Here is a 24,230-nt window from a genome sequence, read left to right as displayed (position 1 = left end):
TATTACAAATAAATGGGACTTGTACTCCCTGACTAGGCGATGAGAGCGAAGTAACGATAGCACCCCGCGTATCTGGATTGCTCTCCCATATGCGGCAACTTACTAGTAGTTTTGCCTTCCTGCGACTGTCTAGTGCCATTACCAAAAGATGCAGCTACATACACTTAGATCTCGCCCCGTCTTTCGAAACTATCGAGGACTGAATTCCTATGGAAGCGGCGTATTCAATACGCTGGCAAAACACGAAGTAGGCTTCGCGCGCTCTCAAGATAACTTACAGTCTCCTTGAAGAGCCACCATGACTTTCCGTGTGACTCGCTATCAGCCTTGCTGAGGCACGTTCACATCCGCGTGTGTCTGAGTTTCAACTACAACGTAACTTGATACGGTCACAGTGCGATACAGCGACTCACCTAGGCCTTGGTCTTCGCTGAGCGGTTTCCACCAGAGACAGTCCCGCGGAACCGCCGGCACCACTCACTGGGTCGGTATGAGGATTGCAATCCAGCGAATTAACAGGAGTATCTCAGTTGTATCCAGTCTTGCACGAGGATAACTCCACAGAACGGCCTTTGATAAAACAACAACTTACCCCTTGAATCACTGGCGAACTATCACTCTGTTCGGATTACCTCGTGCCACGACTGCGGTGTGCGCTTTCACAGAGATGTGACTTAAGCAGCCCGTGAAGCAGTCCATGTTTTCCGTGCACTGCAGTCCCTCTGGTGGTAAGTACGCTACCGGAGCTGGAGCAGTGAAGATACCAGGGACTACTGCTTGGGCGACATACTGGATCACATGGGTTGCTGGAGAGAGATTCCTACACATATACGTTACATTCGAAACCACTGGATTTGTCAGGGGGGAGGATAAAGTGAGTAAAGGTGAGTTCCGTGTCGACCCCGGTGGCATCAACGAACACAACCGAGACCAGGACGCAAAGAAATGACGACTTTCGGGGTGGCTCATCGGCGTGACGGTAGCGGCATTCGTCATCAAGCGTGGAAGAACTGTCGGAGAAGGCAGCGTGACAGATGGAAAGAAAGCTGGATCCACCAGCTCAAGTCCAGCAGGCAGGGGATCTTCCACAACCAGGCTCCTGGGAAGCAGGCACTCACACGGAATGCATACAGAATATGATGCGTTTCCGTTTAGACAGGGAAGCGCACTCGTGTGATGCGAATTTCATTAGATGATTAATGGTATAAAAGGCGACTTCCCTTCCCAGAGCTGCCTCCTTCCCCGAAAAAACATACGGGACTCCTTCCACAATTATTTGCTTATTGGATGAACTGAATATGCGGTTGTTCTAGTACGGGTGACATGACGCAGGTGCTTTATATAGTGAGGTACTCTCCCTCCTCCCACCAGCTTTTGCAGAACAGCAGACTCAGCTCATGTACCACTGTTTGTTTTCTCGTCTCTGTGACGCATGCAGTAAGAAGGATTCAAGCGGGTAGAGAGGACAGATACGCACGAAGGGGCAAGACTTCCCTACAACTGGCCCAAACACTTGCGAGCCTCCTGTCTTCCTGCTTCCCATTGGATGAGGAGCTCATTCCCCACCGGCGTCACATGTCAGAGTAGCAGACACGAACTCTCGTGGTCAAGGCGGAGACAAGTACAGAGAAAGGCATGACGTCGTTGGCTTATGCCAGCCTTACCTCATAGGCGTGTTCATCTCCAGTGCTACGGAGATACACAGGTACTGCTTCACCTTGAACCCGTGTCGACTCATGTGCTTCAGACCATTGTCTGTTCCTCCTCTGTCTTCCCGCAAGCCCTCATTCGCAAAGGCCTGAAGCGGCCCGGTGCACCTCAAGGCGTTCTTGTCGAAAAACTGCCAAAAGCGGTTGATTCCTTTACTCATGCTCGAACCGAGCAGGGGAGAGAAAGATCCGGCTCGCGCAGGCGGGAAGTCAACACCTGCCCTGTCTAGGCCCCTATACACCGCAGACAGGATAATAGAGAGACCAGCTGCAGGCCCCGATACAGTAGACTCCACGCGGTAGACAGTCACAGCACTGGTTGCTTCTTCGTCCTTGGCACCCGCCCCGTGTCTCCCAGCAGCCTCAAAGGGTCGTGGGACGCTGTTTTGCCAGTCCTTTATCTGTTTCCAGGAGATGCTCTTGCGTGACCACGCTGGCCCTTGTCGTGAGGCTGTTCTGTACAACGTCAAGTTTATCGCCGGAAACATCGCTGATGGCCTTTCTGCGGTTGTTGACGGGTCATCCCCGGAGGGGCCTGAAAGAAATGGGAAGCCCTCGGACCTCTCGGGCCGGTGGAATGCGTCATGTGAAGGATCATCCGTTGTTCCGAATCGTGAGACGGGAGAGGAAGGAGCTGATTCTACACTGAGAGTCACACGAACATTTACCGGCTGACGGGGAGTATCTGTGGGGTATAAGAATTCGTGAGCACAGCTTAGGGCTTCTAGAACAAAACTGAGATCGTTCTCCTCACGACAGCGGCGGGGGCTGTCGCCATCAGCCTCTGCAAAGTTTTCTTTAGCCTTTGGCCAGACTGCCTGCCCCGTCAGAAAAGGTCCAGCAACATCACTGTCAGCCACCGCATTTGCAATGCGCCAGAGGAGCTGGAAGTTGGGCAGTTCACACGATGAAGCACCTCGGAACCAGAGAATAAGAAGCAGTGCATGAGATTTCAGAGTTAGAGCCATCTTTGAAAAAGAGCTAACGCCTTCGGTGTTGACTACAGTTGCGTACTTTTCCTGCGGGCCGAATTCGATCTGTCCGATTGAGGCTCTGCATATGCTTGCCCGTAAGCGGTTAAGAGACGCATTAGGACTCTCTATTTTCTGGAGAGGATGAGACAAGAGATACTCCGAGGACAGTTTGCCACAGCATTTGTTTAGTGGAACCCTGTTTTCGGGTGGTCCGTTCGCCGTCCGATCTTGCTCTCCGACACTTTGACTCGGTAGATCGTCCGGCGTAGCAAAAGCAATAGACGCGTTGCGTTCAACGTTTGGGAAGCCAGCGACTGTGGGGGCGGCGGAAAGAAGTAGGGCGTGGAGCTCAAGAAGGTTACCGACACTCAAAGCGTCGTCTCCCAGTTTCGTAGCATCTGTTGCGGCCGAACGCAGAACAATATTTACTAAGTGGTCGTATCCTATGTTGCGCTCCATATCCTCAGGCAGCCCAAAGCGATGCTCCGCACCGAGGGCAAAACGAATTTCTCCAAGCAACTCGATGCCGATCCAATCAGCGAGCGAAGAACCATGTCTCCTCTCGTCCCCTTCCAGTAAGGCATCAGCCTGGTTTTCTGCCCACGCCCGCGCACGGGCTTTCACATGACAGTTGATCGCGTTAACTACCGAGCGTACAGCTGCATGCAGGAGCCTGTGTGATGTGCCGCGTGGAACACTCTCCTTCCTGAGCTCAGTTTCTCTTGAGACAATTCTGAAGACGCGAGCGGCATGTAGCATGAGGTTTATATCAAGACCCTTGCATGGAAGCCGTGCGTCACTTATTCCTGCCATTCTACTCTCGTCGAAAATGCCTCTGTGAGCATGATTGTCCGTGTCGTCTGAAGGGCCTGATGGCAGGGAAGCATCCTGCTTGAACGAATGCTGGCGGCGAGTGAAATTCTGCAGAGAACCATTCGATGAAAGAAAGTGGCCGTCGCCGCACCCACATGAGGCATTCCTCTGGAGGTAAAGCGGCAACAACCGCAAGGCAGTCAGCCCCGCAATATCGATAGCTGCCCGTGTTTGTGACACCAAATTCTCACACAGTCTATCCTTTCCATCTCCCGCGGCATCTGCTGCAGTAGATCCGCGTACCGCTTGCCCCTCAATCGCCTGTTGATAAGGAACTGTAGTGAACGCCGACTCATCCGTGGAGTTTGTCATCGACGACGCCCGGTATTCGGTCTCGCGCGCACTACCACACTCATAGTCTAAGGAGGCGAGGATCGCCCTGGTGACGATGATGTTTAGTAATGTAGAGAAGTGTGGCAGTTCCTCGGGGGGCGCACCTGTTGCCGTCTCAGCAGCCGACGAGGCACAGGCCTCGCGGAAGCTATCGTATTCTTCCGTCCAATTTAAAAGAAGCCTTTCTCTCCCGTCATGCCGGTCGCTTCGTGGCGGAAAGAAGTTAGTGTCGCGTCGTCTCCCGTGACTAGCATCCGTCTTCGAAGTCTGTGGTGACGTGGGGACCCCGTTCAATTCACTGAAGTTTATGGATGTTGATCGTCCGTAGAATGGAGGCGACAACTTGTAGAATTCGTCGCATAGCAGCGTTGAGTGATATGGGCTAACCAGCCTCCATCCGCGTCGCTCGATAGTGTCCACGAAACCCATCCGTGCCTCTATGAAGAAACCTCCCTCGTCTCCATGCAGAGCATCCGGGACAGGAAAAAACTCACGAAATACAGTTCTCCCATCCTGCACTTCGTAGTCAGCAGGTTTCATCTTCGGGGGGCCGCACACAGAGGCATCTCTATTTTTACTAGGGAGGCCAACAGCGCTTTTTATGGGCTTTGACGGACGCGAAGGAGAAGCACGAAAAACAAAGTCACACCCATGAGTCACTTGTGTTTTGTTAGTTCCGTCTTCGTGCATGAATTGGTCGGATAGTTTACGAGACCCCTGTTGCCGTCCCATACGCGGTTGCACCTGGAAAGAAGTGTCTCGCGGAGCCTTCTGCTGTGTGTCTTCTGGCGCAATAACTTTCCCTGCTGCAGCATCGGTACGACTTCCATGTGGCTGGAGGATATTTGAGAACTCAGGTGCCACCACATGAAACGCATGAAAGACGCTTGGATATTCCCTTGGCAGTATAGGGATTTTCACAAATGTTGACTGCTCGTCATATATCAGCGCGTGACGGCCGGGCGAGGAAAGCTCCTCGTGCCTGCAACGGCCTGAGTCGAGACACACCTCTCTCCTGTGAGCAGATGCCGCTTCGCTCCTGTGTTTGTTGCAGGAGCCCCCTTCTGGCGTCCACGAGAGAATAATCAGACCTTCGTTTATAGCACCATGTCTCCTACCTGATGCTACTTCGCTGTTGGCGCGCAGGCGAAGCGCGTGACTGCACTGCCAAGTGGCGTTCCGCCGTTCCACGGCATCCATGTCATCTTCTTCTTCCCGTCTCACCCTCGTGTGTCGAAGGTTTGGCGGCTCTGGGCCGTTCTCTTTGCCAAGTTGTCCACTATTCGGATACAAAGCAAGTGAGCACACGCGCTTGTCCGGCATCACCTCAAGGGCTGAGTTGCTGGTCCACCTCACGAAAGGTTTGTTTTCATGCGGGGGGCACGGCGCCACAGGTTGGTCAGGGGGTGACTCACACGCTCCCGAGCATTCCGCGGAACCCTGCGTCCAGTCCGTGCAGACCAAAGCGTCCGCCGCCATATAGACATACGCCACATCTCCGTGTCTGAGAAACCGAGGGAGGCCGCCCTCGATAAGGTCACGTGGAGCCGCTTCTGGTGGAGTAGCTTCATCCAGAAGCACTTGCTGGGTGGAGTACCAGACTTGTTGGTACCCAGCAAATGCACATGTGGCTGTGTTTTTGCTGTTATGTGCCGGAATAAAAGGAGACTCGTCCGGTTTTCCTTGTCTTCCCAACGAGGGCCACACGCCGCCAGGGACCGGGCGCATTTCTCTCCTCACAATGGCTGCGAAGACATTCACCGCATAAACACCAGAAGCAGGCCTTGGGAGCGGCAGCCTGACCGAAACCTTTACTGTCGGCGATGCTCCCTGTTTGGTGCCATCGTCTTTTATTAGTGAGGAACCATCTGACCGTTTTTTGAGTAACCCCTGTATGTTCACGCGGAAAACTCGGACAGCGCTCTGAGCAGTCCCATCAAGTACATGGGCGCTCGAATGCGTATCCACCGCATCCAGATAAGAGCTAAAGCCGCGCACACTGTGTATGCCGTCATCTGCGTCCCTGTGTTGAGAGGAATGCTGCGGGTCAGACGTTTGCGCCGTAATCGCAGTGCTCGATAGGTCGTCCACTGACATTATGTGCACCCCGGCAGAATCCTGCCTCGCCGAGGGGGTCATAAGCTCAGTAGCACTGGGTGCTTCATGCTCCGTGAGAGGAAAGCCCCTCCCTGGATTGGAACTAGCCGGAAATCCAGCAGTGGCAAGCAGTGTGCTATACTTCTGCCTCATGCACGTAAGGAACTCGCATCCCAGGTCTGCTTTGTTATGTTCAGACGATCGCAGAGGCCACTCCGTGTACTCGATCCACGGATCAAACCGGAGACGAGCTTGAAGGGCCTCAGCAGTCAAGAGTTGCCCGCGGTAAGATACAAAGTTTTCTACGTTGTGATAGGCTGAAGACGATGTGTGTGTCCTGATGTGTAGGCTGGATCGCGCGTTTCGCTGCTGAGCACGTGAGAATGCCTTTGCCGGGGACCGGAGGCTATCGGCGTCCACAGGTGACCCCCGTAGGCCCAGCAGGCGCTGGTCGGTCAATATCAGGTAAACGACTGCCGCGTACTCTGCCTCTCCGTGGCCTCCTACGCAGCCAGACGTGCTAGCCGTGGTTGAGTTGTAGACGCCCGGCTTGGTTTCAGACACCTGCTGACTACTTGGCGCGCCAGGCGTCCCCGGTTCTTTGGCATCCTGTTTGATTGCTGGTGGCATCGAGTGCGTGTTGGTATGACGAGCCTCCTGGAAGGCCGGTGGTTCTGTAGCAAACGTATGCTCTTGCATTCCTGATGTCTTCGGTCCTTGATCACTGTCGTTCCTCGGCTTACGGCTCATGCTTGAACGTCGTCCCTGTTTTTTGAATAGGAGACCAAGGTCGAGAGTTGCTGTCACTATAACGCTGGCCTGATCTGCGCTCCTCGTGTGGGAAGCAGACTCACTCCCGCTCCTTCCTGCATCGCTGCTGGCCTCTGTCGTTTGTGCCTCTGATGCAACATGTTGTCGCTGCACGCTCGCCAAGGTTTCTTTCCCCTGTTCCACCCGCGCAAGGTTGTCAGTTGTCTCTTTAGCGGTTTGGATTGTGAGCACACCCGCCGGTAGCTGCAAAGGTGATTCGTCAGGTTTTCTGACGTCCACATAGACTTCTTGATCGATGAAGAACGGTCCAAACTCTGCCAAAAGCCAGTCTGTATCGTGCTGCCTCGAGCCGAAAACTTGCTCGGGAGGCCTCACGGATGCGTTGCAAGCCAGCCCAACTTCCTCACGAAGATGGAGCTTCCTCACGCTGTCGGTGCCCTCGCTGAGAACTTCCGCCTTCACCTTTGCTTCTGTATACCTCTGATGTGGTTCTGTGAAGCTGTCGGAGTAGGGGCTGCGTAGGATTCGGAGTCCAGCTATTGGAAGCCTCTCTTGCGAAAGAGGCGGTATCAGGACGAGACGAATCTTGCATGCTGATGTATGCATACACGCATCAGGGACTGGTCCAGCGGAGACAGTTATAACAGTCGCCTTCTGAGCTGCTTCTGCCGCCATTATAGCTGCAAGGCGATCTCGCCCGCGGAGGCCGCCATCCCAGAACGACCCTGTGCCTCTGCTGAGCTCGTGCAGTCCCACTCGGTCGACATCATCCGTTTCTTCGTCGCTTACTTTTCCATTGGCCGGATCTTCAGGTGTGTCAGCTGTTGACGCTGGCGCCGTATTTATGAGAGGTATTCTACGAGTCAGCGTGAACGCTCCCTTCACCAGCCATGTGATATTCAAGCGCGAGCTCCACGACAAGTCTCCCATGGCTTTCGCATGGCCAGACTGGCGTTGGGAGTTCCGAGCTGGGCCGGACAACCTCTGATTCGTGATAGGAGATAGGAGAGCAGCATTCGCTCGCAGGTGGGGCGTCGTCTGATTATGGGGTAGGCTAGAGATTGACACAAATACGGAGTCATCGTCGGCATACGTGCTGCCTTCCTCCTCGTGCAGCGCAGAGTCACTCGGCACGAAAAGGGTTTCACGGGTCCGCGCCTCACCTATGAGGACCGCAGTTGCGTTAATATCTGGAACCTGCCACGTCTGCTTTTCCGGGATTGGATGGGTAGGCCGTTTGTCCTCTTCGTCAGAAAGTGGAAGATGCGGGCTTTTTTCTGTGGGAACGGGAGTCATGCTTTCATTGCTCTTCGACGCACCGAGGTGGCGCTTGCCGCTTTCCACGCTTGACGCTCTGGTCGCTTCCACGCTTGGTGCTCGAGAAGAAGAGGAATCTTCTTTCTTTCGTGGTATAATGGCTGAGTAGTGTCCGAAAGGGTTTAGAAATGAGAGGATAAATTCCTCTCCCGCATTATACACACGCTTTCCAGTATCCACAAGGACTGCAAGCTTTCGTGTGTCCAGCGTTTTCTCTGTTGCCTGGAGTACCAAGCAGTCGACGTAGCACCCCCAGTCCCTCACCCCGCTTCGGTCGGGCTCACGCTCCGTCTGGATCTTTCGCTGGGCAGAAGCACGTAGCGTTTGCTGCTGATTCGCGTCTGTCTTCCATGATATCTCGCCCGGATGCTGTCTCACCTTTGCATCCTGTGCCTCGTTTCCTGTTTGCCCCTGTTGAGGTGGATTGGCAACACCATCGAGTTGCTCTCGCCTGTAGACAAGGGGTTCCTTTTCTTGTATTGCTCCCGAATGTGCACTTCCTGTGACTCCGGCATCTGCCAATGAAGGAACTTTCTTGATGCACATTTCCGTGACAAGGAGGTAGGGATGCGAATCTACGGGCGTATTCATGACGCATGACCTTTCGATGCCTTCAGACTCATCCACGTCGGCCCTCCCTTGGAGGCGTACTGCACGGCAGCGCTGTACTGGCACAACGTTTGGCATCCTTTTCATGGCTTCGGCATCAATACCTCCTCCCTGTCTCGTCTTGACAACACCTTGTGGACACGACCGTAAGCCATGTCCTTCCGTGAATTCCCCCTCTTTGTTTCGGTTTCCTGATTCGAGTTCATCGAATCCAGGCGTTCCTTTCTGGAGGCTTATCCTGAATAGAGAGAAAGAGAGCTCTATATTGTCATCGTGGAGCCCCTTGCTTCGGTCGTACCTCTGTTTTGCTTTCGAAAGCGGAACTACTTTTGCTGAGACCATGAACGGCACCCCAGGCAGGAACCGCAGAGGGGACATCGAGATCGGTAGCAGCTTGTAGAGCAAGCGGCTCACTATGGATGTGGCCGCAACCCGACTGCTGGGCTCATCCGGCACACCGCCGCTGGCCTCCGCTTGCCATTCTAAGCGAGATCCAATGCGAAAGTCCACGCCGAGGTCGCCGCAGATGCAACTAAGAACAGCATCCTGCGGGTCATCCGCTTTGCGGCTTTCAGCACATGTATAGCGGAGGAGGCTTAGATCAAAAGTCCCTGCAAACTCCCCTGTTTCACGATCCACAGGTACATCGCGGAGACGAAGGTGAAACATCTTGTTCCGCTGAGTGTACGAGACGGATACGCCTGGCTGCAAAGACGTGAGACCCCACTGGCTGTTTCCTCCTCTGTCCTCCAAACAATGGCACGGGGACCTGCAAACGTCTTGAGGGGGAGGTTGCTTTGAGCTTATGTCTGCTTCTGCCACGGGGTCAGCGAAGACTTTATTTTCGGGCTGCTGCTCTACTGCATGCTGGCTTCGGGAGGGAAACGCGCCACCGTCTGCTGATGTCGCCTCTTCTGCGAAAGTTCGCTGTTCCCTCATCGTGCGTTTCGCTGTCGAATCTCCGTCCGCTTCGAAAGCTAACATGCTTGCTCGAACCAGCTGTCGCTCGAACGTGGACCTCGCATGCAGAAGCGCACCTGCGCTGCGTGCAAGTGGCGGCGTGGCCGGAGACTCGAGGGGAACCTGGACAGCCGCTGGGGCGATGCTCTGCGAGGACGCGGATTTCGTTGCAGTAGGACTTTGGGAAGAGGGCGAGGAGAACGTGTCCTGAGTGACAGAAGGTTTGGGAGTCCCTTCGCGCAAGTCGCGCCTTTGTAGTCGAAGCGACAGCGAGGCTATGAAAATGGGAGAGGCAGACGAAGAGGTGGATGAAGATCTATGGCTGGTGCCAGTGGCTTCTCTAGCGCCAATCTTCCTGAGAGTTCCTCTTGCGGTCAGTGCCCCGTCAGGTGCGACGACTGGTGTGACTGTCAATCGATGGGGCATGAACCTTACGGAGGGAAGCTTAGATGCTGCCAGAACTGGGCGGGGAAAAGAAATCACTTTCACTGGAATGATATCCGCGCGTCTACGGAGTTTGCGAAGCAACGACAAATCGGAGGCGCTTTCGAACGCACAAGGCAAGTAACGACTGAGCCGGATTTCAGCGGATTCTGTTGTCTCGTAAAGGTGGCTTCCGCTTGACTTCTGCTGCAAAAGAAGAGTGGAGCTGGAAGACGCAGACGCCTTCCGCCCGCCCTCAGCATCCTCTGTAGAGACAGACTTGTCGGTGGCACTACCGGGAAAATGTTTCCACTGCTGACCTTCTTGACTGGCCATGAGCTCAAGCGCCACGAGTGGCGAAACCACACGAAGTGCGGGCGTGTGCAGAACGCGATGCGTAGCACCAAATGGGATTTGAACTCTCAGCGAGAAGGAACCAACTTCGTCCAAGGGAACCAGGAAGTCTGAACAGGCAAGACCCTGACGAGGAAAACTCGCGGATGGCTCTTTCAGTATGCTGTACTCCTTGCTCTTCGTTGCTGACAATTTGAGGGCATCATCCATTTCCTCGTCGCCGTGTGGCGTCGTATGCCGAACGATTGAGAGCCGTGAGCGGACGTCGGTACTCGCACCCTTGTCTGTTGTCGAAGGCGAAGGCACATTAGACCTTTTCGGCTCGTCATCTCTATCTCTGCTCCGGGGAGAAAATTCAAAATTGAGGCCTTCCGGAAGAGACGATGTCATGGTCGAGGCTGGTGTCTCTCGCGCAGGGGCTCCACTGACTCTGGATGTGTGCCCGGTACCTCGATGATCAATGACGGGGACCGGCTGTTGCGGGAAGAACAAAGCATTCGCCGGCTGCGTACGGCTCTCGTCGGACCACTGAAACGTGGCGACCACGTACAGAGAACTCAAGGGGAGCTCTGAACCTGAAGAGACGCGTTGAGTCCCTGAGGATTCGGCGGCGTCACCCCCTTCTGGTGCGTCCTGTTGCTGGTCGCTCTTCTGCATTCCGTTCAGGCCAGTTGTTGGCTCAATATCAAGGGCCCAGTGAGGCAGGCACGCCCCAGATGCTGTGGGAGCATGCTTGGGTCGAGGAGTCTCGCTGCCTTCCCTGTCACCATCGGCGGAAAGCCCACTTTTTTGTTGGCAGGCATTCGCTCCGCTTACAGTGATAAAACCAATTAAGCTCAAAATCTCTCCAGCAGCATAGGCCGGCCTATCGCTGATTAGTACCGCCTGCATCTGCTGCCGTTGGTAGGAAAACGACGCAAGCTTCGCAGACACGTTGTCAAGCCACGCCTGTCGGCGTTTTGGTTCCTTTTGTTGTGTCTTGCTCTGCTGTTCAAGAAACAGCTGTGCCTTGCGTTTCGCTGCCTCTTCGATTTCAAGTCGCTGGCGCCCCGGGCTTAGTGGAATGAAGTACGGACCACCAACATATGCATATCCCGTTGCGTATCTGCCGCGCCCCATACCGCCGTGGTTCTTCTCCGTCAATGCTGCATGGTTCGCGGAAGCAAGAAGACTCTGTAAACCAGGGGAGCGCGATCCGCCACTGCCTTCTGAGCGCTCCGCGTCTCCGTGCCCTCTCGTTCGATTAGAACTTCTCTCCTCCGTCAGTTGGCCGCGCTTGTTCGTCGGCGGTGTGGCTTCTGGAGTGGAGAGGTGAGCGGTTTCTTGCGTGCCGGCCTCGCTTTGCGTCGTATTCCGTTGGTGCTGAAGGGCCAGTGCATCGCGATTTGCGGTTATCACAACATACAGAGGGTCGAAGGGGCCTACACTCTCTGGAAGAGAGATTCGAGCAAAGCCTCTCGTATTCGTGGACCACTGGGTAGTGTTTGCAGCACGGTGGTCTTCTACGCTTGCATGATCCCCAGGTGAAGCCAAAGGAGAAGCACTACTGTAATCGCCTCCACCTATGTCCTTGTTGTTCGCAGGGAAGAACGAAAGTGACCCTTTCAGAAGCTGTATTGTAGCATTGTTTAGCGGCCATGCCGTGTCGAGGTCCACGACGTCAACTAGGAGCTCCGCCGTCCGATGCTGCACCTCTCGAGGATACAACTGATGCTGGTGCGTTAAAACGGGAACACCAGCTTGGCTCATGGGAACATCAAACGAATGCGTTTCATACGTAGCCACGACTGACACGCTCACCCCAAGTGATGTAAAGCCAACCAGTGCAGAGCGCTGGGAAGAAACGAGCGCTCCGGAGGATCGAGTGGTACTATTTTGTCCTGCAAGATCAGTTTTACGCCACTGAATCAAGGCGACCGGGGCCGGGCTGCGGGGGTTAGAAAAGGTGAGATCTACGGGAATGAGGCGGCTCGACACAGATCCGGGCCCCGGCGCAGCACAAGACGTCGGCGTGTTGGCAGAAACCTCGAAAGTTCGAGTGGACGGTCTGCAGACAATGCGGGTGGAAAACAGATAATGGGTGTCGAGGCTACTCGTGGAGTGCGGTGAGGAGCATTAATTGAAGGGTTCACAGAAATTTGTGCGAGCGTGGAGCCTTTTCCTGCGGAAAAAGACGTATCACTTACTGTGCACTCCAGAAACGCTATCCCGGGAAATATACTTTTCAAGCTAACTGTGAGCTTCCACCGGATAAATAGTGTATGCTGACCTACATCATCCAATATACCCCTTGCCCGTGTCAACACATCACGACGTACCTCAGAAGCAGAGCGGGCTGCCTGTAGAAATTTACTTCAACAGCCTGAAGGGCCTGAAGGAGGATCTCTTCTCGAGAAACCGGTTCTTCAGTGTAGCTGTTGCTTCCAGTGCTACGCTCTTGTTTCGCGTTTTCTCCGTTTGCTCGGATTGCCGGCCCCCGCGCAGAAGATGACTTCTCATCCGCTACTGCTGCGGTACCCTCAGCTGCTATGCCGAACCTGCAAGAAGGGCTGAGAGGGAAACGGCCGTCTGGCGGGACGCTAGCGGATGGTTCATGCGGTCTTTCAGGATCGCTCCCGAGAAGGAGAAGATCATCTAGAGGAGAGATGAAGGCGTTCCATGAATGCCGGGATACAGGCGTGGATGCCTGAAGCGGCTCGCGACGCAGTCCAGCTGAAGACGTGCCACCAGCTCTATGAGGTGACTGCTGCGGAGGTGTGCTCTTAAACGCTGCATATATTGCCAACGTTCTATTGTTCGCCATCGATTCTAAAAGCGGTGCACGAAGAAGACAACAACGGCAAAGCGGGTATTGTTCTCGCCAGCAACAAATTTTCAGGCGCAAAGCGACCCCGATGTCTAAAGGTGAGCACCCCGCGGCCTCCTCGCTCGTCGTCGTTGTTGTATCGCATCTACACTGAAGCTCTTTGGCCAGCATCTTGATGCTCTCTAAACACGGGACAACCAATGTTTCTTGCGGAACACATTGTATCCACTTCGACGCTTGTGTACGCACCGCCTCTGAAGTCACCAATCTCATCTGCGCCCCTCGGCTTCTCTATACCTCGCAGTTGGATATGGCTGCTTGCTGCAGTGGGGCACACTGCATCAGCGCGCCCGCGAATCCGGCCGGCATCCATTCGTTTACCTGCTACATCCCGCGTCAGTGGGAACCATACGGCGCCACTCAAGCTGGCGAGAGAGTCAACGGGGCCGTCCTCCATCTCGAAGTACAGGTCGCCGTCCGACAGCGGCACCCCGAGGCCGTCTACAGGTGGAACACCCTTTTCCCTGCAGAGTCGCGTTCGTATACGCAGATGGTACTTCCTTCGCGGCAACAATGCCGGTGAAAATGTCTCGAGAGAATTAGACCCCACACGTCGGACGTGAACAGGCAGTTGCTGCGTCGGGTGCCCGAACTCTGTGAGACAAAGGCACTGTGCAAACTGGTCCGTGTCGAAGCCTCTGGGCAAGCCATGAAGAGTGTCCAGACGCAACCTCTGGTACTTCATCTTCGCAAAAGCAGGTAATCGGTTAGATGCCTTTGGGGAAGAGGTGAGCGTGGCACCATATGACATGCGCTGGGCGCCTTCATTTTCTATACTTGTCGATAGGGAACCGATGTGAGAGTCGTCGGCGAGGCCTGATTTCACAGAGGTGGTAGTGCCTGCCCGTGAAATTGATGGTCCTTCAGATTTCTCTCCTGACGGAGAGATATTCAAGCCCGTTGCTTCGTGTTTTTCGCAGGATGAAAAGCGAAATGCCCGAAGTCCAGTTAGGAAGACGGGCACGCGTTGCACTGGCTGCGACGAATACGGGCATTTAGGTGTGAAGGCCGCTCCCGCCGATGGTTCCGCGTCGAGATCCGAAAACTTGTCATCAGGAGAGCCGACCCCTCTCCTTTGTAACGCGCCTCTCCCGGCGCGTCTCGTGGCCGTTCGCCGCGCACAACCGTAAGGACAGCTGTGCTTTTCTCGGTATCTGGAAGAAAGAAAATACATGCGCTACGCCGGAAATACATGACACAAAACGTCAGCTTGGTGTTGCGTGAATGTGGACGTGCCCTGATTCTCAGTTGAATGGACCCAGCCTTATGGGAACCTAGACTCTGAGATACGCTCTGAGAACATTAGCAAAGCCTCATCTTGGAGCCGCCTTTACTGATGCTGTGACCAGGCCTGAGGAACGCTAACATACAGCTCACAGAACCCACAACGCGGAAAACATAATACTGGTGTGAATGGTAAGCATAACAGATATGTGATATACGTGTGTACTGTGGACGCATACCTATTCACATTCAATCAAGTATTTTGTCTGATGATTGGCTTCAGCTCTGATACAGATCTTTGGCGCTTGCTGCAGCGCTAAGGAAATGCGTCCTTGGCGCTCTCTGAACGTGATGTATATCATGCTCTTCGTGCTCCTTTCGCACCTCTTGTTCTTCAGAAGGACGACTCGGTAGAGGGTGTCGGTCTTTAGTGGATCTGGAAAAGTGAAATCTACACAACGTGTCAATCTCTCCGCCTTTCCGGCGGCACGAGCGATGTTCGCCTTTTCTCGAACTGGAGGGACTCCGCACTCGCCACGAGAAAGTGTTTGTCCTTCAACCTGCGCTGTCTTCTTCTGCCATGCGTCCAACAAGTTCACTTCCTCGTCCGCTAGCCCAAGGGAGGACAGTTTCCTTCTTCGCAAGTGAGAGGACGATCTGGGATCAATATCATCGTAGACATCTGTTGAATGCTCCCCTGCACAGTCAGACGCTGTGAACCGTACGGCAGACGATCCACCTGCCGCCTCTCCAGCGCGTGAACCATGCTCCAAAATTACCAGAAAAGCACGCTTTGGGTCACGGAGGATGTACAAGTCAATAGGGAAAGAAAACACGACCCTTAGTCTGCCGTCAGGTGGTACCTCATGCGCACTTGCAAGTTGGTCTCCACACCCGCCGTCATGGATCGGCATCCACAGTCCGTCGGATGCGGCAGACGCCATTGAGGAAGTGACTGCAGTTACCGTGAAGCTCAGAGATGCTGTGAAAAACGTTTTGAGCACGGCACTGCTACGCAGTGGCATCCGTACAGCCGGTGAAGTCCCGGGGCGCACGCGCTGCCTCCGTGAAGCATCTGTAACTAAAGTGCCATTTGTATCAACATTCAGATGGAGACGAGCTTTGAGCTGCCCGGTAGAGACCGAGGTGCCGTAAGCAGCAGCGCCGTCGTTGCAGTAAGCTGGGGTGCCTACTGGAGACGAGGACGAATCCAGAGCGTCGCCAGGTTCCTGAGGTGAAGTCTCAGGTTTTTCATCCCAAGGGCCGTCAGACACAACATGGATAATACAGTCTGTTGGCCATACAGATGCCGGCGTGAACCTATAGACTGTAGAATCCAACCGCTCCCAAGAACCTGGGATTTCAATGTCATCTGCATCTGGCGATCGACAACCGGAGACGATGCGAATCATGACTTCACGAGACGCCGAGTCCTGCAAAGGATTATCGAACTGATGAGCAGCATTTGTGGGGGTGTTATCTTCAACAGGGGTGCTAATGGGAGGGGAACCAAGCAGGCTGTTAGAATGGAGAGGTCGATTTGATAAGTCAATAGCGACTATGACTGGAGCTGCGTGCATAAGAAGTTCTCCGGTAGGATGTATCCAGGTCGCACTCACACGCGCTGGATGGGGCAGACGATCAGCCTTGAGAAATCTCGAGCTACTTTCAGTGGAGCTCCGTCCTCCTTCATGCCTGGAAAGAGATATGGCTTTTCTCTCTGAGAGAGGGACGGCGGGAACCGGCGGGGGAGAGCTGGTTCCCGCGCGAATTACATTGTGGGCTCCTAGTGAATAATGATGAGATATGTTCCGAGTGATAAGCTCGTAGCTGTTGCCGACCATCGACATGCCACTAGGTTCAACGTAACTGACCTCATCCAAGCATGATGTAGAGGAACAAGAGGTCGAGTTATAACTGGCTCCACCTTGGAAAACACCGTTTCTGTTGATCGAGTTCGCAGATGACGAACTGCGGCTATGGAAGGTGTCTGAATCTGGAGTCGACCTAATTAGCGCCCCTGTTCCACATGCATAATGGAAAGCGATCAGCAGATACAACGATACAAGCCCGCGTTTGGAAAGGACCGCCTCCAGCCGCACCGCCCCGCTGTGGGCGGCGTTGCGTCTCGTATCGGCAACGCGTTCAGCCGTGGACGGCATTGGTGGAAGCCTGAGGAGAAGAGAGCGTGGATACATTCGACGGCGACCTCCTGAAGGATACCTGTCAAAACGCAAGAAAAACCTCTTACTCTTGAGCACAGCATTACGAGCCGAAACGGGGAGTTTCTCGTCTAGGACCGAGCACATCCAGCGCTCTACAGGCCTGACTGCTTCCCCGTTGTCATGCGTCGGAGACCTGTCCCGTGCCAGAATAGCAACGCCGGCAGATACTCCAGCATCATAGCAAACACAAAAAACGGACGAGATTTGTTCGGAGCGCTATCATCAGTGTACAATGCGTGCGTCCGATGCGCGACGGTTTCCGTATGCGAATACTTCATGCGGACTCGTGGTAGGCACCGACTGCGTGTCAGCCTTCCAGACTCTAGCAAACTTAACACTTGGGCAACGGAACATCTTGTGGTCGATTGGGTAGACGACCAAGCATGACCTTCCTTGCCAGGCCCAAAAAGTCGATGCTGAACTGCACACATGTCGAAGTGGATTTTTGACGCGCGATCATGCCCGACATACTGAGCACCATGATATTTCAAGAATACCGACAATTGCTGGCCAGCCAGTGTCGTCAACGCAGGATAATATGGGGATCTAGTTCCGGTAATATGTGACGTGGAGGAATGTGATGAGCGATGTCGCAGCGAGGCATTCTAACGACAACCCTGTACATCAGGGCCTTCCGGGGAGGCTTCTGCACTACCAGGGACAGCTGCACAGCGTTCCAACAGACACAAATTAACGACTGTGCCAGCAGGCTGTGTATATGTTATTTGCTTCACAGTTTAAAGGATTTCAAGCTTCCTTCATCCGATTGCCACCTCAGCTGGTCATTTTGACGGAGTGTTTGTGACAACCATCATCGCCTATCATTTTTCTCACCTATCATACGGATTGAAACGTTGCTTGTGACGCGATACAAAGACACTGGTTGTCCAATGCACTCACGGCGAATTGCGCCATCCATCTGTAGCTATCTGGCGCGACATTATCCTTGACACACCATAGTGGTCGTGCCGTTGGCACAGTCAGGATACAACAACTTTGACACAACAAGGACTCGAGTCACGATGATATTGACGGTGTGCAGATCATATGGCACTGGCGGCGGAAGACGCTGGACATGGCGCCTGCCATACATGCAGCCACACCGTGGTGCAACGCTTATGGTATGCACCGCGCCCATGGACAAAAACATACACACCCTCTCAGCTCGTTTCCAAGCTTTCGCCGTTGCTTATGGTGTCACCCATATCCATGCAGTTCTGTGGCGACTCTAGCCTGGTCAACTGGAAAATACTAAGAATACAAAGGCCGCCTGGAAGAATACGCGTCCACGCCACTTTCTGCGAGCCAGCGCCTCGGACAACGTGGCCGAGTGGTTAAGGCGGTGGCCTGCTAAGCCATTGGGTTCTGCCCGCGCAGGTTCGAATCCTGCCGTTGTCGGCTAATATCTTTGGTGTCGCGAGAGTTTGACCACTGAGGATGGATGGGCAGTATCTCGAGTGAAGCTACGACCGCGTTACCGCGACTACATTCATATGGAGAATTGTTAGAGAACTCCAGATTGTTTAACTGCGTGTCCTTGTGTGTCGCACTACTGTCTATAGACAGCGGATTAGAATTAGTGAGCATTGAACTCAGACGCCATGATTCATACATACCACCGCCTACTTGCGAGTATTCGCAGGTAAATGGTGTGTCAGCAGCTCACAGCTATCCGTAGCGCCCTGCCACTTGGGGAGAGAGGGACGAACACGATAGAACATATGCCCCGAGCTGTGTATATCAGAGATACATGCACCTGAATGAGTACGAATGTAATAAAAGTGGCCTGCTGAACAATGTAGGTCCTTTTAACGATTCAGAGGAAGATCCGCGCCTGAGATTGCGGTGCCCAGACAACGCGGCCCAGTGGTTAAGGCGGTGGCCTGCTAAACCATTGGGTTCTGCCCTCGCAGGTTCGTGGGCGACGACTAACTCTGTCATCGAGGGCTAACTCACGCGACGGATGATCCTCAGCCGTTTAACAAACGATCGGAGTAGTAACGACAGTACAGGCGCCTAACGAGTGCCGCACAATCTTGAAACTCTACGAACCTGGTGAGCTGCGCCCTACTGCGGAATCTGAGGATTCTTAAAAGCGACAAAACTCCTTCACTGGGCGGGACGAAAGAAAACCTACGGATGAGTCTAGTTAAGCGTTCACACTGCTCTCGACATACAACAGATTGTAAATTGGTAAATCCACAAGACTAGGACTGATCATATGAGGTTGCACTCCACCTGAGCCTCAGAGCCTATACTTGGGCACGCCCCTGGAGTCGGCGAGCTGCCAACACGGATGGGTGTTATACAAAGCGGCTGGTTCCTCCACGTGGTACGCCAGCTGATGCGCATTCCTGATACAACACTCATCACCATAGTGGCACGGAATTCAGAAGGCGCAAAACCCGACCAAGTCACCATCCGCTCTGATGTTCTAGCGCCGGAACATCAGTGCACGGCCAGACGGGTTCTTGATGAACTCACACGCACATCGATGTTGCGTTGCGGTATGTAGTAGAACGAAAGCACAAGAAACGTATTATACACGGATTATGAGAAGCGGTTAGCTCCACTGCTGCCGCTGGAAGTAGGGGCCCGCCATGCTAGTACTCCGGCGGTCATTTCGCCTCGCGCTCTTCTTCAGACTGAGAAAGAGTCTGCCGGAAACAGTCATTGCGCCGATAGGCTGCGAACTGATTTGGTAATGAAAAAGGTTGCGCGGGGTCGGTCTTGAAATTGGCAGTGGAAGGGATGACATACAGCATAGACGGCAGCAGCTTGAAGTACCGCGAGAAGAATAGTGGCCGTGTACATTTGGTGAGCACAGCCTCACATCGTCGCTCCTTATTCTATAGGAAAGCGAGACAAGACACAGAAGCGATCCTGACGTCACTGAAAAAAATGACAGAATATCACCACATCTCTTCACCTGATGTCCACCGAATAATGATCCACACACAAGAATGAGACATACTGCCTGCAAAGCGACTGAGACTGACAGCTGATTTACACCATTATTTTTGTGGCATTTTACAACGTGTGGTAGGCCGATCGGGCGAACGCTACTTCAGTCTTTGTCTGCCTCCACCTTCGCACATCAGGGTAAACATACTCAGAGGCGCTACTGGAACGGTGGACAAAGAATGCGAACGATGCTTGCTGTGACACACATCACACTGCTTCTGTATAACACAAAAACGACGCAAAATACACCTAGTTTCCTCGTGACATTCCCGCTAGCCTTCACCGGTGCCAGCGGGAGAATCAGGTGTACGAGGACGTGAGATCGGCCGGCAAAACAACCGAATATCCGAATATCCAATCAAGACCGCAGTACAACAGCCCCCGACAAACCTACCTTAGGGATCGTCACGAGCTGCTCATAGCGCGCCTGGACGTCCTCGAAGTCCCTCTGCATCTCCCACGAAATGTACAACCAGGGGTCTGAATGCACAGCACGCGCGGGCAATAGCGAAAGAGAGTCACACCTCTCGTCAATTCTTTGCCTTCGCCTGACTGGCGCTGAGTTGGAAATGCCGCACGACACTGTCCGGGGGCTTTCGACTACCGTTGTGAAATACGTTTGTTGTACACGGAGCTGTAGTCGCAAGATGCGCAATGACGTAACTATTTCAGAGAATAGAGCTGCACACCGGCACCAGCTCAACGAGACACCAGGGCACCGGTGTGACCGTCTGCCTACCGCCAAAAGAGACGTCGTACTGTGCGGCCAGCTCAAGGAGGCGTGCATCGTCCGCTTCCCTCCATTCCTTTTTCTCGTTTTCGAGAGGGGGCGCCTAAACCACCGACAGAGTCAGAACGTCTTGTGATAGTGGACAGTGGACAAGACGCGGCTCGCCACGAGAACGAAACGAACGAAGCCAGGCCATGCAACGTGCGCGCCAGCAAATCATTCGTTCAGCGGTATCCGAGTGCCATAAACGGACTCCTGTAAATCCCGGAGCCCGTCCAGGTTCATCGCTTGTCTGAAAAACGCTCTCGTCACGTCGCGCCTTGCGTCCCGTACAACACTTCTGTAGTGCTGCTCTCTTGAAACAGGTAACACCGTGGCAGAGGCAACGCCCTCCTCCCCTTTGCCGCACTCACCTGAAACTTGTCAATGTAGTCCTCGTAGGAGTTCTCAGGCCAGAGCCCGTGATTGTAGAGCCTGCATCAGACCGACCAGAACGAAACTGGACATCACGTGGAGGGCGTCGCTTGGTCCTGCTGCCGAAATGCCACTGTATTGCTACAGATCGTAGCACCGTAGACGAGTCGAGGTACATAAACGTGGATCTCACCGGATGTGCTTGACGATTAGTCTCCTCTGCTGGTTTGTCATTCCCTCGACGCTCTGCAGCTCCTGGATGAAGTGAAACGACAGATCAGATCGATCGTGGAGCCCGAGCCCCACAACGAGCATGAGTGGTAACACACGGATGCGAGTGAAGGTGAGTGCCAGTCCCGTACGACAAGGGGGAGACGGCTTCCCGCCTACACGAGAGCGGCGCCGTGCGATGAACCCCCCAAGAAACAGGATGGAACGCCGGACGTCAGGCAGACATGGGCAGGGGAGGCGGGTCGAGCAGGCATACCATGCAGAAGGCTGACTTGGCTGCTTACGTGGTTATCCTAACACGAAGAAGAAATTGAAAGAAAGCTCGTACATTACTCGCGGGTTTCGCAGTCGTGAAGCATCCTCGTACACACCTAGAATGCTACGCACCGAGCGGAGAGCCATGAAACAGTACCGACAAACTGGTGCGCGCCCCTCAATAGGCCTCACGCAGCCCTGCGTGATGCGCAGAGCTACCTGGCAAGCCTGCTCTGACTTTCTTTCCATAGACCTACGACACAACATGCATTTTAGTCACGACCAGCAATACTATACGCGAAAATCCACGAAACGCCCTAAGTGGCTTACTTCGATGGTGGCGTTGGCGAGATCCGTCCACGAGTTGAAGGCAGCGGCAATATCTTCCACATTGTCCCCGATCTTGATTTTCTTGAGAAATGTTAGAACCGTCCATCCGGCTGTAACCACAGACCCGTTTACCACACACAGTTGCCAAAAAACCTTCGTGACGCTGCCATGGCTACCACGCACGACATGCCGCAGCGGTATCGGATTTTGTCAAACGCGTCGCCCGAGCGAGTTAGGCGTGAGCCTTCTGCATTGACTGAAGTGAACGAATAGGGTCGACATGAGGTAAACCAGTATACCCATCTACCCTGCTGTGAACTGTCACTCAACTGCGCCTGCTGACGCAGAAGGGCCCCAGACACGGGATACGCACAACAATACGTACATATAAATAATACTAATACGTCTCCATGCACAACGGTGAATAATTTACCGGCTAATTGTTGGGGAAGACCAAAACTCTGTGAGAAGACCTCGAAGGGACACTAGTAAGTCGGCGTGTGCGCGGGCCTATTATGCATAGCTGTCGCCTTACCAGGGAGAGGTTTGGTGTAGGTCCGTTTGAGTAGAAGCTCCTCCGCTGCTTCTTCCTTCTGTTTATATCGCAGGATGAATTTCTTGAAGGCCTTGAGGTCGAAGAAGCGCCTCGGCTTGGGCTTCACAGGGATATCGACAAGGGACTTGGCACTGCTCCCCAGAACCACACCAACACTGCTGCGACTGTGACCCGCGCTGCTCCCCCCCGCGGCCGCCGCGAAAGTTCGCTGCGAGCAGAAGCGGAAAAGAGGACTGCCTGCACCCGCGGCCGCAACAGACAAAGAAGTCGCCGTAGACGGATGCGGCTGGTAAGCTGACGAATCAAAACGTGACGATAGTTCAAAAACAGCACGAGAGCGGAGGCGATCGTGAAGCGAGGACGACGAGCGCTGAAGCGAAGCCGACGGAGAACCGACAAGAGGAGAATCGCACACACCAGATGGGACAAAGCGGAAGCCGGCCGAATGGGGACATTCGCGGCCGCGAACTAAAGACAGTTCCGATACCGAGGCAAGAGACGATGAAGGTGCCCTACATTGACCATGTTGCAGACAAGACTCTGTCGGCCTCGCCGTCTGCCGCCGTGGCGCCTTGGAGGTAGAGCGCAAAACTGGAAAACCGCGGGTGCGCTGCGCTGTGGCGCCCATAGCGGATGGTTCGTTTTTGGCAGGCACCCCGCAGAAGGGTTCAGAGAACGAGGAACGCGACAGAAAAGCTCTTAAGCCCGAATACGGAGCTCCAGCAGTCTCCAAGGAGGGCACTGCCTGAGTGTGACGTTGGGCGCATGCTGCCGCCCGCTGCAGCAGCCCCCGTTCAACCTGTGCCATTGCAGTCAAAATGATCCAAGACCGCCGCACCGGACTGATAGGCGGCAAAGACGCAAACGAAGGAGAAAACTCCTACTGTACACAGGAGACTACTAACAAGCTCTGTTTCCTCCGGCCGATACGAAGAGTGTGCGTTTGTGGGTTCTCCCCTCACATGCGAGCCCCAGCCTCACACACGCTGGAGGCCAGCTGATGTAACAGCTGTACGCAGTTGAAACACCGGCGAAATCGAGGTGACAGAGAGGAGAAGAAAGTCGAGGGAAAATACCAGTTCAACCTAACCTCACCTCGTCGCATTGCGAGAAACGCATGCAGTCCGCGTTCGTACACTGAAGGCAACTGCACTCTGCGCATACAGTTACGAACCCGAGACCTACGGAAAAGACAGACTGATTCCCTATCAACCGTCTGCACCCAATTGCGACGGTGAAGGCTTGAAGGTGGAGAAGACAAATTCGCGATAATCATTGCGCAGCCGAGGCCGTATGCCCGGCGAGCCAGATGCATGCGTTGAACTGGGCCTCGAGCGCGTGGAGCATGTAAGTCTAGCAGCCGCCAGGACTCAAAAAAGACACCTGAGGCTCCGGTCTACGATAGTAGCAGTGACCTCTTGCGTGCCGGCCAGAATCAGGTTCGTCTCGTCCGCCTTGTTATTCTTGGCCTAACGCAGCGAAGACGCTGGCGTAAGCTCTGGGTCCCCAACGACGTGGAATCTTGCGAGCACGATGGAACAAATGGCAACGTAGATGCGTCCAGTACTTATGGTCTGGCAAGTAAATTTTTTTGAACAAGTCATTCCTCTCTTCTTCAAGATTGGGGCACCATGAAAGTCGGGAGTATGCTAGCGCGGCTGACACACGGTATGATGCGTGTCCTGAATTCTCGACGGATATACAATACCTCCGTAAGGGCTAGCTGAGCAGCAATTACACTCGTAGCAGCGTCCGCTTCGCGTCTACTCTCTTACGCTGTGAGCCCAAGTTAGAAGTGGTCGAAACAGCAGCTGGAGTGACAATGAAGCTAGTTCCTCGCCTTCAGGCTTAGCCTAGCGGCGTGCACATGCTTCTCAGCTGTCGTCTCAAGTTACAGACAAGCGCGAGATGTGCTGTGGAAGTACCTGTGCATGTGCTTGTGGCAGACGTCATCGGCTATGGCAACCACAATTGTCAATTGTCCAGACAATGTGCAGTTGACTTCACAAGTTACA

General features: G+C 54.0%; 2 protein-coding genes and 1 non-coding gene across 3 annotated transcripts; 1 reads left to right on the top strand and 2 right to left on the bottom strand.

Moving 5' to 3' along the window:
- Positions 1-1,660: 1,660 nt before the first annotated feature.
- Positions 1,661-16,090, bottom strand: BESB_020980 (uncharacterized protein; the record flags this gene model as incomplete). The annotated part of the gene is made up of 4 exons (XM_029360807.1): positions 1,661-12,467; positions 12,739-12,943; positions 13,476-14,440; positions 14,895-16,090. 4 exons carry the CDS (start codon positions 16,088-16,090, stop codon positions 1,661-1,663), a joined length of 13,173 nt encoding a protein of 4,390 aa, XP_029216166.1.
- Positions 16,091-18,051: 1,961 nt separating this feature from the next.
- Positions 18,052-18,133, top strand: BESB_021980. Its single transcript has one exon. It is a non-coding gene; the product is annotated as a tRNA-Ser (tRNA).
- A 1,220-nt stretch (positions 18,134-19,353) lies between these two features.
- On the bottom strand, positions 19,354-23,377 carry BESB_020970 (uncharacterized protein; the record flags this gene model as incomplete). The annotated part of the gene is made up of 8 exons (XM_029360806.1): positions 19,354-19,584; positions 20,094-20,179; positions 20,439-20,532; positions 20,843-20,903; positions 21,037-21,098; positions 21,660-21,769; positions 22,195-22,509; positions 23,311-23,377. The coding sequence occupies 8 exons, from the start codon at positions 23,375-23,377 to the stop codon at positions 19,354-19,356; spliced, it is 1,026 nt and encodes a 341-aa protein (XP_029216165.1).
- Between the last annotated feature and the right edge of the window lie 853 nt (positions 23,378-24,230).

Source organism: Besnoitia besnoiti, chromosome XI (assembly GCF_002563875.1).
Source record: "Besnoitia besnoiti strain Bb-Ger1 chromosome XI, whole genome shotgun sequence".
Lineage (NCBI taxonomy): Eukaryota > Apicomplexa > Conoidasida > Eucoccidiorida > Sarcocystidae > Besnoitia > Besnoitia besnoiti.
The sequence above is the reverse complement of the archived record's forward strand: the minus strand, read 5'-3'. Positions and strand labels throughout refer to the sequence as shown.